A 17,294-nucleotide genomic window follows, 5' to 3' on the forward strand; every position below is an offset into this window, starting at 1 on the left:
TGTTAGTGGCCATGTAAGAGTAATGCTGGAGGTGTCTGTCAGCTAGAGTCAGTTTTTATTATAAAATCAAAATGTTCATTGTAAATGTAATAAAAGATAAAATTAAAAGTAGAAATCACTCTGCTCTCCCCAGCCAGTCTCTCAGAGGAAACTGTTATTAACAGTTTGCTGTGTATCCTGGAACTATGCTGTCCAATGTGACAGCCAGTAGCTGTTAGTGGCTATTGGACACTTGAAAGTGGCTAGACCAAATTGAGATGTGCTGTAAGCATAAACTGTACATTGGATTTCAGAGACTTAGTAGGAAAAATGTAAAATACCTCAGTTTTTCAATATTGATTACATGTTGAAATGATCTGGATATATTGAGTTAAATGAAATTTATTGTTAAGTTATTTTTACTTGTTTATTTTACCTTTTAAATGCAGCTACTAAAAAATTTAAAATTACATCTGTGATGTGTATTTTATTTCCTTTGAATAGTGCTGTTCTAGACCTTTCTCTATATGCATAAAAACACATGCACGCTTATTATATAGAACTATATTGTCCTATTATTGTGGGTCTCTTTCCAAGCCAGTGTGTGCGTGTGTGTGTGTGTGTGTGTGTGTGTGTGTGTACAACATTACCTATGTAAATGTCTATATTATGTATGTACTATATTTTATATATATACACGTATATATTCTTTTTAGTGGCTGTGAATCATTAAGAATAGGGGCAGTGGAGATTTAGACAAGAATGGGTCAATAGGATAATAGGAGAGAAAGGTTCATGGAGAATAGGACTTAATAAGGATAGAAGCAGAAATCAGTTAAGGGGTGGAATGGGTGGTAGAAAATGATTAATTGTCAAAAATTAATAATGGTAATTGAAATTCTGAGAGAGTGGTTTGAGATGGGATTTAGTAGGAAAACAAAAAATAACTTAGGATATTAGAATCAGTAGAGTAGGGTAATTGAGGAAAGAGTAGGGAAGGGTAGCGATACTGACCTGTTTCCGTATTGTCTCAACAATTAGGATAACGTACAATTCTGTTTCATGTTAGTAAAGTCAAGGCCTTGACATTAATAAAAAGTTGCCCTGAAATTCCTTAAATTTATTTCCTCAGAATTCCAGAAATTTTATGTTGCATTTAAGATTGGCAGAGAGACCCATTCAGGACTTGAGATAGCTCACAAGGAGAATCCCCTTTTTTTTTTTTTTGACCCACAAAAAATGTAACTTTTAATAGGATGCATAAAGTGAAAAAAGTTACTGAATGATAAAACAATAAGCTAAAATAGATTCTAAACAAAAAAAATGGTAGGGATTAATATGGAATGTAGAAAATGTTTAAAAGTTGTAACATTCTAGCATATGTCTAATAATTTGTCAAAGAGGTGGGGAGAGCCACACTGGAATGGGGAACTGGGAGCGTTTTCTTTCTTTTTTTATTTTTATTTTGTTATATTAGTCACCATACAGTACGTCCCCAGTTTTTGATGCAATGTTCCATGATTCATTATTTGCGTATAACACCCAGTGCACCATGCAATATGTGCCCTCCTTACTCTCCATCACCGGCCTATCCCAATCCCCCACTCCCCTCCCCTCTGAAGCCCTCACTTTGTTTCCCAGAGTCCACAGTCTCTCATGGTTCATTCCCCCTTCTGTTTACCCCCCCTTCATTCTTCCCTTTCTTCTCCTACCAATCTTCCTACTTCTTATGTTCCATAAATGAGTGAAACCATATGATAATTGTCTTTCTCTGCTTGACTTATTTCACTTAGCATAATCTCCTCCAGTCCCATCCATGTTGCTGCAAATGTTGTGTAATCGTTCTTTCTGATGGCTGAGTAATATTCCATTGTATATATGGACCACATCTTCTTAATCCAGTCATCTGTTGAAGGGCATCTCGGCTCCCTCCACAATTTAGCTATTGTAGTAAAGAGAAGGGCCATATGCACCCCAATGTTCATAGCAGCATTGTCCACAATAGCTAAAAAAGGAGAATCCCTTTTAGTGTTATAATTTCAGGGTCTCCCCTGTGGGGGCTCTCAGCACATCTAGGGGCCTGTTGCCGTGATTGGGAGCCTGAGTATCCTGTAGCAAGCCAGTCTCCTTCCTACCTGGGACTTGGACTGTGGATTGAGGCAGAGATAGGCAGATTGGCTATAGTGGAGAGCTGTGGGCCTCCTTTTGCTAGGGTCCTGGCTGGGAGAGCTGTCATTTAGACCACGCAGACCTTAGTGGAGAGCCTGCAGAATGTCAGGGCTCAGAGAGGCAGAAAATGTTCAGATTCTCTTCCCCTGGAGACCTGGCAGGCAGCCAGACAAAATTTTGGCACTAGTCCAGCAAATAAACTACATGCTGCTTTTAGGCAGTTAACTCCTTGGCTTCTGAATCCCTCATATACACTGTATTTCCCTATCTTTGTTCTTTATGTATGGAGTGCCTATCTTCCCACCTATTTGGTAATCCCTAGTCCTTCTCAGGTGTACTCCCTCCAGAGGATAAGTTACAGCTTAAACCCTTTGTCTCAGGTAGTGATAAATGAATCCTTATCAATCATCTACCTAGTTTTCTTCTCTCAATTTTCTGATTGACTTTTTATGCTAATTATTGCTACTCCTGTTCATGTATTTCTTGATCTTCAGTGTTGTCATCTGGTTGGGAGATTTGAACTATAGACTTTGTATGCCTGATGCCAGTGAAGTGAAGAGTCTTATTAACAAGAATGATCTTCAGAGACTCTTGAAATTTGACCAGGTAAGTAAATTTTCATGTTATAGGTACTTTCCTAGATGGCAGATAAAATTGTTAGGTTTATGAGATACGTGTGCGGGAGGTGTGTCTTACTCTAGGGATAAGGTCTCATTGTCCTGGGAAAATGGTGTTACTAGCAATGCAGCAAATACACACAAGGTTTGTAGTGCTTTTATTAGCTGCTTGGATAGAACAGGGGAGATAAAAAAGTAAATATAACTTTTGTTCATTGTGTTTATGAAGAAGAGATTTTGGATTTATATAAATAGTTGGAGAATAGGTGGGGTTAATTGAAGAGTACTTCCTGGAGGAAGTGGGCCTTCAGCTATGTTGATATGGTTTGGCAGATGGAACAGGGAAAGTTGTTCTATGATTACTTGGCGGGCTTAGCAGCAGTGTGGAGGTAAAAGAGGGAGGCCCTGTGAGGGGATTCGGAAGAACAGAAGAGGAGTTTGGGATAAATAACAGATTGTGGTCTAATGGAAACTGATTGAGAAGTTGGGGATATCTGGCTTATAAATGTTAAAACCTGTGGGCAAAGCATTGATTTGGTAACATTTATATAAAACTTGATATTCAGGAACCTAGTTTTCTGTAAATTTGCCTTGGAACCTGGCACATGACTTGAATTTTTACTTCAGCTTATGGATACTGGTTGCTAAAAGTGAATGCTTATAGAGGGAAGAAAATGCTTCAATTTGATTTTAATGTCTTTAAATCCTTATGTAAGCCTTTTTGACCTTCAGACATAGTAAAAATTTAGGAGTTTTGTAGTCGAGTGGTTTTTTATAGTGAGCCTTTTTTTGCTGTATCTTTCTTCATATTGAGGTTGGCTGGCGAATTTCTTTACATTTCTTCCTCTGTCATGTTTCCAAAAGGGGTACAGTTTGAATAAATTCTGAGTCTTATGTAATTCTGGTGAAGTATTTGAGTGAGGATAACTTTCAGAATGATCCGTAACAATTTGGCTTTTGGAGTTATCCATTCAACATTGGTATGTTTTGTTTTTTTTAATTAAAATTGTGGTAGATGGTTCCTGTCCAACTTCAGAGAACTTAACGATTATTCGTATTTCATTTTTCCATTTTACCCGATGACTGTTAGCAATAAAAAGTTAGTGATGTGCTCATAATGAGCATCCTATCTGTGGGTGAGTTTAGATGCTATGGGAATGGCAAGATTTTATTTCACAAGGTACAGAAATTTTATTTATGTATCTGACAGTTGCAAAGGCTGTGGAACTAGATAGTTAGAAATGGCTGATCAACCTGATTATCACTTGTATTAAGATGGTGTTACCCTGCTTATGTGATGCTTCTTTCTATCTCTAGCTAAATATTCAGCGCACACAGAAAAAAGCTTTTGCTGACTTCACCGAAGGTGAAATCAAGTTTATCCCCACTTATAAGTATGACTCTAAAACAGACCGATGGGATTCCAGGTAAAGTAACAAGAACCTCCTCCTGGAGTGGGTTCAGGCTTGGTCTTATTTCTATCCCTCTATGTTGCTGAAGGGCTGGGAATTTTTTCAGTCATGCCAGAAGCAGATATAAAAGCTTAATGGCTCAGTGCTATTACAGAGGAGTTTTAATTCATGTGTACTCAAAGGTGAGCTTATCTTAAGAAAGTATTACTTCTATGTCAGGGCTGTTGAAGTTTTATGGGCTGCCTGCAGTGCCTTATTTCTGTCATCTAAACAGACTTGCTTAGATTTTTACCTTCCTGATTCCACCCCTATTTCCTTACTGATTGTCCTGTTCTGAATGTTTCTTTCCAAATTGTTTCTCAGCTCCTTAACTCAGAACACCAGAAAGTGAGCCATGAAAGGATCTTCCAGCACAGTGGTTCTCAGTCCTGACTGCACATTAGAATCTCTTGGGGGACTTTTAAAAATACTGATGCCTGGGGGCGCCTGGGTGGCACAGCGGTTAAGCGTCTGCCTTCGGCTCAGGGTGTGATCCCGGCGTTATGGGATCGAGCCCCACATCAGGCTCCTCCACTATGAGCCTGCTTCTTCCTCTCCCACTCCCCCTGCTTGTGTTTCCTCTCTCGCTGGCTGTCTCTATCTCTGTCGAATAAATAAATAAAATCTTTAAAAAAAATACTGATACCTGCCCAACCTCTGCAACTGCCAGAGAAAGCTAAGAACCATTGTCTAGTGTGGGGGGGGGGCTTTGATTTCCTAATTACCCCCAGCAAAGCGCCCCTGTCAGTATGTTCCTCGTAACTATTTGTCCTCTACCTGCTATCTGTCTGTTTCCTATGGTGTCCTAGCTGGCTGAGCCCAGAAGCTTCAAAGAGAAAGAAAATCTCTGGGTATATTCAGCTTCTTTAGACTCAGAGCACTAGGGTGGGGTGGAGAGGAGTCTGTACCCCTGTGCCCTGAGGGAACTGGTCAGCAAGTGAAAAGTGACACTGACAGATCTTGTACACTTCACCTTGTTTCTCCCACTCACCTGACTTGAGAGTCAGTTGAAGAGCTACTGATAAGAACTTATTTGTGTCACCTTCTGGATCAGGTGTACAAGGTGTTGCTTATCTTAATAAAATGATGAATGGGATTTTTTCCTAATGTTGGTAATCTATAGGCTGTTATATGTTTAGACTTGCATGCTTAGATGTTAGTTCATCTCTGTTTGAAGGAGCTAGACTTGTCATGAAAGTCTAGGTTTAAAGGGGAACTTTCTACTATTACTTATCTCCAGAAATTAAGCCCAGTCTTGGAATATAGGATTGGATTCTTAGATTTTTATTAGTTGTCTATCTGTTGTGAAATGTCATTGCAGTTCATCGAGCAACGTGTGCTGGATATAATCCTGACCTTCTGAGGATATTTTAAGAAGGGGCTATTATATTTTCCCCTGGGGCAACGTTGTTGAAGATGTAATGCTAATTTTGGGAGCGCTGTTTATTCATTCATTAGATAACTATTCATTGAGCACCCACTTTGCACAAGATAATGTGCTAGAGGTTGGGAATTCAATGGCAAACAAGCAGACCCAGACCCTTTACAGAGCTTGAATATAGTAGGGAATATTATAGTTGGGATCATTAGGGAAGGGCAAGCATATAAAAGATGGCCTAACCCAGGTCTGAACCAATGTGGTAGGTATTACATTCTTGTGTGGTATGTTCCCTTTATACTTTCTTTCTTTATTTGCAGTGGAAAATGTCGGGTTCCAGCCTGGTGTGACCGGATTCTTTGGAGAGGAACAAATGTTAATCAGCTTCATTACCGGAGTCACATGGAACTAAAAACCAGTGACCACAAGCCTGTTAGCGCCCTCTTCCATATTGGGGTAAACACTTGTTTGTTCATTTATTTGTTTGTGTGTTAAGTATTCTTAGAACATTATTTAGACTCAGAACAGATCAGTAGTTCACTGAGCCATAAATGTTACCATAACCAAATTATCATTTGCAACACTGAGAAATTAGTGCCCTCAGCCCTCCTAAATGCTGTCCATATGGTTCTTAATGTGCGAAGCCTTTTAGTGACACAGATGTTTCTCGTGCTGCATAATGGCTGGGTGGTAACCTTAGCCTCCTAAAGTTGTTAAACATAAGGAAGAGTTAGAAGCTAGGTTTTAAAGATTGAGTAGCCTCTCATCAGATAAATAGTAAGGAGGGGAAGCCCTGAGAGAGAGGTTCCAGGTATAGGGATGGGGACAGCAGGAGCAAAAGCGTAGACTGGTCAGCATACAACCAAATCTGTATTTTACCTTAAAAGGCATGTTGTCAGCCATACTATTAGTGAAATCTTCCTGTGTCCAGGAGCACAAGTTTTAAACTTTTTTTAAAGATTTATTTATGTATCTTAGAGAAAGAGGGAGCATGAGCAGGAGGGGCAGAGGGAGAGGGAGAGAGAATCTGAAGCAGATCCCATGCCAAGTGTGTGGAGCCTGGTACGGGGCTCAATCCCAGGACCCCGAGATCATTACCTGAGCAGAAACCAAGAGTCAGACACTTAACCGACCGTGTCACCCAGGTGCCCCCAGAGCTCAATTTTTAAATTTTTCTTTAACTCTGTTGCATCCTGGGCTGGATTGATGGCCAGTTATTTAATTTTTTTTGTCTCTGTTGTGGGTAGTTTTTGTTTTCACATTGTATATTTTAGCTGCATGTTAATAGTATACAGGTTATGTCTTGGGATCTTACTGGTTTATTACAGCTAGTACATTAAGATTATTTCTTGTAGATTTTCCAGACCTGCAGTCATGTAATCTGTCAGAATCTATAAAGTGCAGTGCTTGATAGAGTGGGCTTTATAGATAGACTGCTTAGATTTGCATCCCAGTTCAACCACTTTCTAACTATGTAACCATGGAAAATTTATGTAGCAATCCTGTGCCTCAGTTTCCTCCTCTATAAAATGGGGATAACAATGGTACTACTTACAAGTATTAATGAGGTAAGACATGTGAAGAACATAATAGATGTATATGTTGATTCTTTTGGCTTCTCAGATTATCACCAACTTGCCTTGTCCTACTCCTGTCTTAAAGGGAAATGACTTTGAGGTATTTCCTTTATTTACAAAATTAGGTCTTGGTTTTAGAATACAGTCTACATTTTATCAAGGCAATTGTGGCTTGACTTTGTCCATTTTGAAATTTTAAAATAATAGTAAATAATAGTAAGTATTTCTCAGATAGTAGCTAGTATGTGCCGGGGACTGTACTGGACAATTGACACACCTCTCATTTACTTCTCACAACAGTGCTTTGAGTTAAACATTTCTCATTTAACAGATGAGCAAATGGAGAACCGATGAGTTTAAATAACTTCTTTATAAGCATTCAACTAGAAGGAATGCTAAGATTCAAATCTTATCTATTTAACTCCCAAGCCTATAGATGTTCTTTCCACTAACCCCACAATGCCTCTATAGTTCCAAAGAACTTACTGACTAGAAAAATCTTTAGATACTACTTGTAGCCCACCCAATTTCTTGTTTGTACTTGTGGGCTGTCCTGTTTTCTTCATTTGAATTCTCTTAATCCATTTTTAAAAAGGTGTCTTTCCCCAGACACTAACCTTTTTGGTTTAATCAGCTATGCTTGGCTTTTTTGTTTGTATTTCTTTTCAGAACTTTGGAATATTTGTAATAATTACACATATTAATCCAGAGCTCCTAGCAGGATATTTAAAGGTCTGCCTTTCTAGTTTTTAAAACTACTTAAATTGCACAGGAATTCAAAAGTGCTTTTTCTTTAAAATAAAAAAAAATGTAAGCAAAATTTACAGATAAGGCTGGAATTCTTCAATCCTTGTTCTATCCCCCCCTCCTACCTTTGCCCAAAATCCCCACTTCCCAGCCAGGCCAACTACCGTTTTGAATTTATATCTTTGTAGACCAGCACAGTCCAGTAGGTGTTTCTGTGGTGATGGAAATGTTACAGATCTATACTGTCCAGTGCAATACTGCTGACTTCAGGTGACTCTTGATCACTTGAAGTGTGGCTAGTGTGACCGAGAGAGCTGAATTTTCTATTTTATTTAATTTGAAGTAATGTATATTTAAATGTACATATGTGGCTTTTGGCTATTATCTTAAACAGCACAGTTCTAGACTATTGTATATGTTTTTCTGTTGACCCATACACAACAGAGTATTGTTCTGTGTGTTGGTGCAAATATTATAAATGGTCTCATACTGTGTATTGGTCTGCAGCTTGCTTTTAAAAAAATTTCAGTGGTGTGTCTTGGAGAGCTACCCATGTTATTCCACAAAGATCTAGCTCATTGATCATCTAGCTCATTCTTAATTCCTAATTTTGTTGGTAATTTCCTTTTCTAAAGTGGGTGTATCAGGTGGTGACATTCTAAGGTGTTTTTCCCCTTCATTATCCTTGATGTGCCATTAAGGGGTATATGATCATGATAAACTACTGAGGAAAGGCTTTGAGTTTATTGAGTAGTCACCCCATATTTTGGTCTCGTGGGCATGCTATGATTAGAGGCTTTAAAAAACACATTATATTTTTACCACCATTGTCATCAGTGACTGTTAACAAAGGGACCAAGTGCTCAATGGCCAATTAACTTTAGAAGACTTGCTGTGGGCTGGCTGAGATTAAGCTGAGATAGGGTTTCTACCCTGGTACTTGGTAATGGGATCTGTTGCATAGACATAGAAATTGCCTAGAGAGCTTTTAAAAACCACAGTAGGTCAAGGCATCTGTATTTTTAAGCCCTACCTGAATTGATCCTGTTGTGTACCTGGTGTTTTGGAAAGGGTCTTCCACTAGAGGTCCAGATATAACTTCTGGTATTAACTGTGGCAGTGAGCAACTTAGTTGATCTTTTTCTATCTTGATATTCTCAGCAATCAGAAGAATAATCCTTGGGGCGCCTGGGTGGCACAGCGTTTAGGCACCTGCCTTCGGCTCAGGGCGTGATCCTGGCGTTCCGGGATCGAGCCCCACATCAGGCTCCTCCGCTATGAGCCTGCTTCTTCCTCTCCCACTCCTCCTGCTTGTGTTCCCTCTCTCGCTGGCTGTCTCTATCTCTGTCAAATAAATAAATAAAATCTTTAAAAAAAAAAAAAAAAAAAGAAGAATAATCCTTGATTTGGTAGCTTTGCAGGTTGTTGTGAAAAGATGACACATGTAAAATACTTATGAAAAAACAAGTTGCAAAATTTTATTAAAATATTTTAAAAGTATAAAATTCCTCTTAACCTGACACTGTGGTGTGGACTCTGGTGCCACCAGCAATTGCTTGCTCCTTGGGTCTCTAAGCGCTATGGTTTAGATACATAAAACCCTTCCCAGTCTTTGAGCTATTTGGCTCAGCTTTGATGCTCTTATTTTCCACATTTGATTTACAACCTCTTCTACATGCGTCAGTCCTTTTTTTTTTATACTGAATTTGTGAAGTTTCATATTCTAAAAAGAAACCAGGACCTCAGTAAGTTACAGTGCTATGTTAATTATGTTCATTTTTGGCATTGATTTGTATGAAGTTTTAATAGTGAAAAAAACCCACAGCTATATCAGGAAGCTGAATGTGCTGTGTCAGATGGGAGATGTTTTTGACCTGTTAGCCGAAATGATCTCTTTGTCCGTTGTCATGCTTTTAACTCTAATCTAGGGCATTTTGTATTGGCTGTTTTCTAAAGTGGCCATAGGATCTATTTACTAACACACCTTTATCATTATATAATCTGTGCATTGATGTTATGATTCTTGGCATTGTGCATAGCAGCTAATAGAACTAAATGCTTTAATCATTTTTTCTGCTGTTTCACCATGCTTTGTGATCATTGTTAGAAATGGTACTAGGTATGTTTTGACAACTTATTTTGTGCAATGCAGGAAATAATTTTTACCACAATTGTCACATTTCCCCCACCACCAAATAACTTAACAATGGAGCAAGAAAATATTTTTCCCAAATATTACTGCCAAGCTTCTTAGCACCGAGGTTTAACTTTTCCAGGAAGTTAACCAATTAACCTTACCTTTACCATAAAGTGGGTAACGCTGTAATGCTTACTTTAATTTATATTTGTTTTAGTGACATTTAAAAAATTGTTAGACTCTTAGAGATTCAAGCTGAGAGCACACAAGACTAAAATAAGGATCTGTTTTCTTTGAGGTGAAAGTTGTGGATGGAGTGATATTTCAGAAAGTGTTTGAGGATGTTGTTTGCACCACAGTTTATTTTAAATGATTGCTCTAAAAACCCATTTTAAATTGTTAGGTAATCTCAAGGGAAGATGAGCTAGGAGCACGTAAGACTGAAAAGGGTTTATTTTCTTGCAGGTGAAGGTTGTGGATGAACGGAGGTATCGGAAAGTGTTTGAAGATATTGTACGCATTATGGACAGGATGGAAAATGACTTCCTTCCTTCCTTAGAACTCAGCAGGAGGGAGGTGAGCAAAAATACATGGCTTCCCCATCTACTGCCCATCGTGGTTAGTACAGGGGAAACCACGTTTGGTAGAGAAGGTGGCACAGCAAAGTGGTGAGAACCGTGTGTGCTGGAGTCAAACTGCCTCCATTCTGATTCCAGCACTGTCATTTAGAGGTGCATGTCTAACTCTCTCAGAGCCACGGTTTCCTTTTCTGGTTCAAGGGGTGGTTGTGAGGATTACACAGGTTAATACATGTGAAGCTCTTAAAACAGCTCCTGGCACGAAGTAAGCCCTCAGATGTTAGCTGCTCTTATTTAATATTTCAGAGTTGCTGGTTAATTCATATCTCAGGAACCAGGACTTACTTGGTCACTGGATGAATGTCCTGACCCAAGGTTGGGTTACCCTCTTAGGATCTCAGGAACAATCAGAGTAGCTTAGAGAAGTAGCAAGAGCTGCCTAATTCCTCCTCTGCTGGTGTGAATACAGTAAGAAATGAGAGAGCATGGTGTACAGCTGGCCCACGTGGTGAATATATACAGCAGTTGTGCACCTGGTTAATAATTACTTTATTCTTATTCATATTCTCTATGGAATAATCCAACTGACATACTCCCCCTACTAGTGATGCATGTTTGTGTCTGTCTGTTATTCCCCAGTTTGTGTTTGAGAATGTGAAGTTTCGGCAACTACAAAAGGAGAAGTTCCAGATCAGCAACAATGGACAGGTTCCCTGCCATTTTTCTTTCATCCCTAAACTTAATGACAGCCAGTACTGCAAGCCATGGCTTCGGGCTGAACCTTTTGAGGGCTACTTGGAGCCAAGTGAGTTGTCCCTTTACCATTGTCTCTGCTTGCAATGTACCATCTCCCCATGACTCCCATGCCTCTCTTTGTTTAACTTCTTGTTTTCTAACCACATGTCTTACCTTCACTGTCATTATATTGGGGAGACCTCTTTTGTATGTCCAGTGTCTCCTCCATCACTTGGTGATTTTTTAGAAGACACTACTTCTGTTGGTTCTCATCTCCCTTTTGCTCTTCCACCAGAAGTTTCTGTTACCATGTGTCATTTCTTACATTTCAGATGAGACAGTGGACATTTCCCTTGATGTATATGTCAGCAAAGACTCTGTGACCATCCTGAATTCAGGGGAAGATAAGATTGAAGACATTCTAGTCCTTCACCTGGATCGAGGCAAAGATTACTTCTTGACCATTAGTGGAAATTACCTCCCAAGTTGTTTTGGTACATCCTTAGAGGCTTTGTGCCGAATGAAAAGACCAATCCGAGAAGTTCCCATCACCAAACTCATAGACTTGGTAAGAAACATCCTAAGACATGGGACCTCCTCTAGATGTAATTTTCACAATACTTAAGGATGTCCTCATTGTCTCTGTGCTTTCTCTTTTGTTGGGGTTGGGAGAATTGTCAGGTGATAAATAAAAGCTAGAATGTCACTTTAGCACTACTTTCGTTAGATTAAGCCTAAAAGGAAAGAGAAGAGAGTCATCTGTAATTGGCTCTTGTCAGGAATATAATATGTAATACTAAATTCACCGAATTAGATTAAAGGCTTCCTTCCAAAAGTTCTAATGTTTATTTGTTATGCTCTTCATACTTTAATTTTTTTTATTTTAATGTTTTTTTATTATATTACGTTAGTCACCATACTTTAAGTCACTCTTGTATAAATTAGCATGTATGCAAGGTACAGTAATTGGGGGGGGCAGTATTATCCTCATTAAACACATGAGAAAGCTGAGGCATGGAGACAAGAACTTGACCAAAGTGGAATAAGTTAGCGACATGTCTGATTCCCAGTCTGTAACTCCTCACTGTATCATCATATCTCATCCCAAACTTGGCTGCATGTTGCAGCCCAGACCTGTAAATGAACCTCAGAGTACCTGTCTCAGAGTCCCCCAGGGGTCCTTGAACAAGTACACATTCTCCCCCCGCCCCCGCCGCTACCCCCTCCACCTCTGGCAATGGAATCACAGTCACGGGGCGCAGGGCTTAGGAACCTGCATTTTATCAGCATCCCAGATGATAATAATGTGCCCTGAAGTGTGCTGCTTATTTAATGGGACTCACTTAACAAAGGCAAGGAGTAGGATTTCCCCTCCCTGACACCAAGCTCTAATATCAGTGCCCTTATGGAAGAAATGCTTATTATCTTCAGGAACATAAACTGATTCAGTAACAAGCTCATCCTCTTAAGAACTTTTCTTCTAAATGAAAATATTGCTGCACCCAAAGAGTACAAACCTCTTTGGGCTATAAAAGCATACTCTTGGTCTTTTACCAAAGAAAATGAGGTGATGTGACAGCCATACTTTATCATTGCTATTAGTATTCATGTTGATCCTTTCAGCCTCGCCAGAGCAGTGATTTTATCATCTAGTGAGGAGGGCTAGACCAGCGGGCAGGCTGCTGGCTTGTCTGAGTGTGATCTGTTCCGTTGCCATGGAATTGTTTTAGCTATGACTCAGATAGCAGATTAAAACACTTGAGTCCAGTCCCAGCATTCTTTCTTGGAATTATACTTGTTTCCTTGAGCCCTCATGACTGGGTGTATTACCTCTGTTTGAGAGAGAACCATTTTCTTTAGAAATTCACATCCGTGTATTCTATTATTTCTTATGATACTTGTTTTTCTTTTACCACTATATTCTGTCTTTCAAATTTAGTATTTCACCATTTAGGATATATTCCAAATGAAATTTCCCCTTTTTTTCACTGCCCCCTTCCATCCATCCTAAACACCATTCCCCAGCTTTCTTTTTCCCAACTTTTAATTATGAAAGCAGCAAATGTGCTGAAAAATTGAAAGAACAATACAATGAACCCCTACATGCCTTACAGATACAGATGTGGTTTTTTTTTGTTTTGTTTTCTTTTTTGCTGTACCATTTGAAATGAAGTAGTAATATGTCATTTCACTGGTGAACACGTTAGCCTGCCTCTCTTAAAAAAGACAATTTCTTTATAAGCACAATACCATTATTATGCCTAAGAAAACTAGCCACTCCATATTTCAGTTTCTCCAGTTGTCCCAAGAATTTTTTGATAGCTTTTTGAAGCCAAAAACTCATCTGGATTCACGTAATACCTTTGGTGAGGTCTCTATAGTCTCTTTTATTTATTTATTTTTTTAATTTTATTTATTTGAGAGAGCGAAAGTGAGCACAAGCGGGGTGGGGGACAGAGGGAGAAGCAGACTCCCCGCTGAGCAGGGAACCCAATGCAGGGCTCCATCCCAGGACCCCCAGATCATGACCTGAGCTGAGGCGGATGCTTAACTGACTGAGACACTCAGGTACCCCTCTGCAGTCTCTTTTAGAGTAGAACAGTTCTCCCCTTTTGTTTCTTTAATGACATTGACTTTTAAATAGTCCGGGACAGTTGCCCAATCAAGGATCCACCATTTTCTAAATTTGTCTCTTCCCTCTTGGTAACTGTTTAAATTTAATCCTTTCATACTCCTTCCTTTCACTTTATTTCCTTTAAACTGGAAACTGGTTTTATTTTTGGCCAGAGTTGGCAGAGGCATTATGATACCCTTTATTGTAATTGTCCTATATTAATTAGAGTGACTGGAAGGAGGCTCAACCAGCGTGAAAATGTTTTATTTTGTTTAAAATATTATCGGGTAATTCAGTGTTTGACCATGAATAGGAAGTAGCCAAAATCTTTAATGGAGTTAATAATGGGTCTGTAGGAAGCCCTTTTCCTCCGTTTTTGTGCACAAATGATTCAAGGTTTAAAAAAATAGAATCCTGATAATTTTTTCATTATTAAATTCTGAGTTCTTATTAAATTGTATGTGTGTGGTCATCGTTTGTTCTTTTAAAGCTTTTATTTTGTAGAATATAGTGTTTTGATTCTTTCCACAGCCTTAGTCACATTTCAGTATTATTAATTCCTGTATTTCATTGATGATGAAGTTATCCATGTAGGTGTGGGGCGATAAACAAGAAATCTAAGATTATCTGTACCCCATTTGTAATATCTTCCCATTCTGTTTTGACTTGATTTTGACCTTCTGCAATGCTTTCTTATATTTGTTCATATTTGTTCCAAGACCCAAAATGATATTTCAGATCCCATTGATACCTATTATCCTCTATTATATTATTTACTCTAAAATTTTGGGTTCAGTTCCTATGTTGACTTTCCATGTACTGTTTCAGAAAGATTCTTATGCCACACCCTGTTCCCACCATATGTGAAATGAAATAACTGGCATAAATCCTTTTCATTTTTCTTGCCCTTCTCAATGATAGTGACTTTGCCGCTACTAGTGTAGTTGGAATTACACAAATGGCAAACAGAGGAGAATTTGTAATTATTTTTATTCTTTTCCAGAATAAAGATAGATTTTTCTGGTTTATTAACTAGCATATTAACTAGCACATAATCATCAATATTCATTACACATTGAATACAAAGTATTACGGAGTTTATGTGGGTTCCTGTAATTTAGTGGTGTTGAAAGTTCACTTATGTATACAATATGACTAAATTCTAAATCAAGATTAATAGGGAATTTGGTTAACAGTAATCTAAGCATTAGTTTTACTGGCTGATGTCCAATGTATTTGGTAAATCAATATTTTGGAAAGGCATTTAGAATGAGAGTTGTGAAGCTTGTAATTTGTATTAACAATAGATTCCTGTGCCATTTACTCAAGCCTTATATGCCATAAAAGCTTATTGATTGACCAGCTAATTTCCATAAAAATCAACCTCAGAATCAGCCTATTTTGGCTTTTTGAATATTTGATTTATGTAACATTAACATAACTAGAAACAAATTCAGCACATAAGAATAAAGTGGACTAGAAAAATGATTTGGGGTTCATCATAGAAGTATTTTGAGTCAAGTCCACATACTGAAGAAGTATGTATTAACATATTGGGTGAGCAGGTCCTTCCAGGTGTAAGGGACATCATGAATAAATGTTAGAAGGTAAAAGCAGAAAGACCATTTATGAAAAATTGTAAGATTTCCCTGGAAAGAGTGAAGATTAAAGAAAAGAGTATATGAAGCTGGTTGGGTGGGTTGGAAGCAGGGGATACAGAGTCTTGAAGTCAACAGATGAGTTTGTGCTAAAGTCACAGGGCATCTACAACCCTCAGAATGCTTTTATGAGTAGTATGAAGTTGTAAATTGAAATATTTGGAGGAATAGTCTGGTGTTGCTTATAGACTGGACTAATGGAGAGACCAGGTTTGAACTTACCACATCTGGCTGAAGGTGTTGCTGGTAGATACAGAGACAAAAAAGGTTGAGGGATGGATGGACAGACTATATTTGCTTGGGGACATGTTTATTTGGAGAACGGTATCAAAGTTTGAAATAACAAGAATAACAGCTTGGTGATTAATCCGTCCCCAGTGATCTTTTCACTATTTGTTTACTTCATCTTACTGATCCAACCACTCATTCCTTATCCTGTTAAGTGTATGGTTTGTGTTTCTTTATAGTTCATATGAACGAATCCTTTCTAGAACTTTGATATCCATTCAGTTTCCTGCTTTTTATTTTTAAATTTGAATCTGCCTCTAAGTGTCTCTTTTACATTATTTTAACTGCATTTACCACTTGCAAAATTCCTCTATGGATGAATGTTGGAGTGAATAATGATTTGCAATGCATTTGTAGCGTGCCATGGTTGCCCCACTGGGGAATCCTGAATTAGGTTCCCTTTTTAAATGTTATCAACACACAGCCTTTTGCAGAGAGTGGGTAGGTCAGTTGAACTAAGTGATTATCAGCAACCTTAGGACTACCTTAGCAGTATGTTGTTCATTAGTGGAGGCTAAGTGGTGTTTCTATTTTCAGAATCAGGCCTAGTGTTAAAATAAATGTTATTTACATCTACTATGTGCCTGTAGCCAGAGAAGTAAACTCTCAATGTAAATGTGCTGCTCCTCCCCCAGTATCTAATCAGAGTCCTTTTGATTCTTCTTTCAGAGTTTTCTCTTTTATCCATTCATTTTTTTAATGATTTTTTATTATATTATGTTAGTCACCATACAGTACATCCCCAATTCCGATGTAAGGCTCGATGATTCATTAGTTGTGTATAACACCCAGTGCACCATGCAATACGTGCCCTCCTTACTACCCATCACCGACCTATCCCATTCCCCCACCCCTCTCCCCTCTGAGGCCCTCAGTCTGTTTCTCATAGTCCATAGTCTCTCATGTTTCATTCCCCCTTCTGATTACCCCCCCTTTCTTTATCCCTTTCTTCCCCTACCGATCATCCTAGTTCTTATGTTCCATAGATGAGAGAAATCATATGATAGTTGTCTTTCTCTGCTTGACTTATTTCACTTAGCATTATCTCCTCCAGTGCCGTCCATGTTGCAGCAAATGTTGAGAACTCGTTCTTTCTGATAGCTGAGTAATATTCCATTGTATATATGGACCACAACTTCTTAATCCGGTCATCTGTTGAAGGGTATCTCGGCTCCTTCCACGATTTAGCTATTGTGGACATTGCTGCTATGAACATTGGGGTGCATATGGCCCTTCTCTTCACTACCTCTGTATCTTTGGGGTAAACACCCAGTAGTGCAATGGCTGGGTCATAGGGTAGCTCAATTGTTAACTTTTTAAGGGACCTCCACACTGTTTTCCAGAGTGGCTGTACCAACTTGCATTC

General features: G+C 38.7%; 1 protein-coding gene across 1 annotated transcript in view; it reads left to right on the forward strand.

The window, feature by feature from the left end:
* Window positions 1-17,294, forward strand: part of OCRL (OCRL inositol polyphosphate-5-phosphatase) — a 77,272-nt gene that overhangs the window by 29,034 nt on the left and 30,944 nt on the right. Inside the window, 6 exon segments of the mRNA XM_040635217.1 lie at window positions 2,643-2,754; window positions 4,083-4,192; window positions 5,915-6,050; window positions 10,521-10,631; window positions 11,273-11,438; window positions 11,701-11,936. Of these exon segments, the coding sequence (XP_040491151.1) occupies window positions 2,643-2,754; window positions 4,083-4,192; window positions 5,915-6,050; window positions 10,521-10,631; window positions 11,273-11,438; window positions 11,701-11,936 (871 nt within the window).

The sequence above is a fragment of the Ursus maritimus genome (genome assembly GCF_017311325.1).
Source record: "Ursus maritimus isolate PB19 chromosome X unlocalized genomic scaffold, ASM1731132v1 scaffold_X1, whole genome shotgun sequence".
NCBI lineage: Eukaryota > Metazoa > Chordata > Mammalia > Carnivora > Ursidae > Ursus > Ursus maritimus.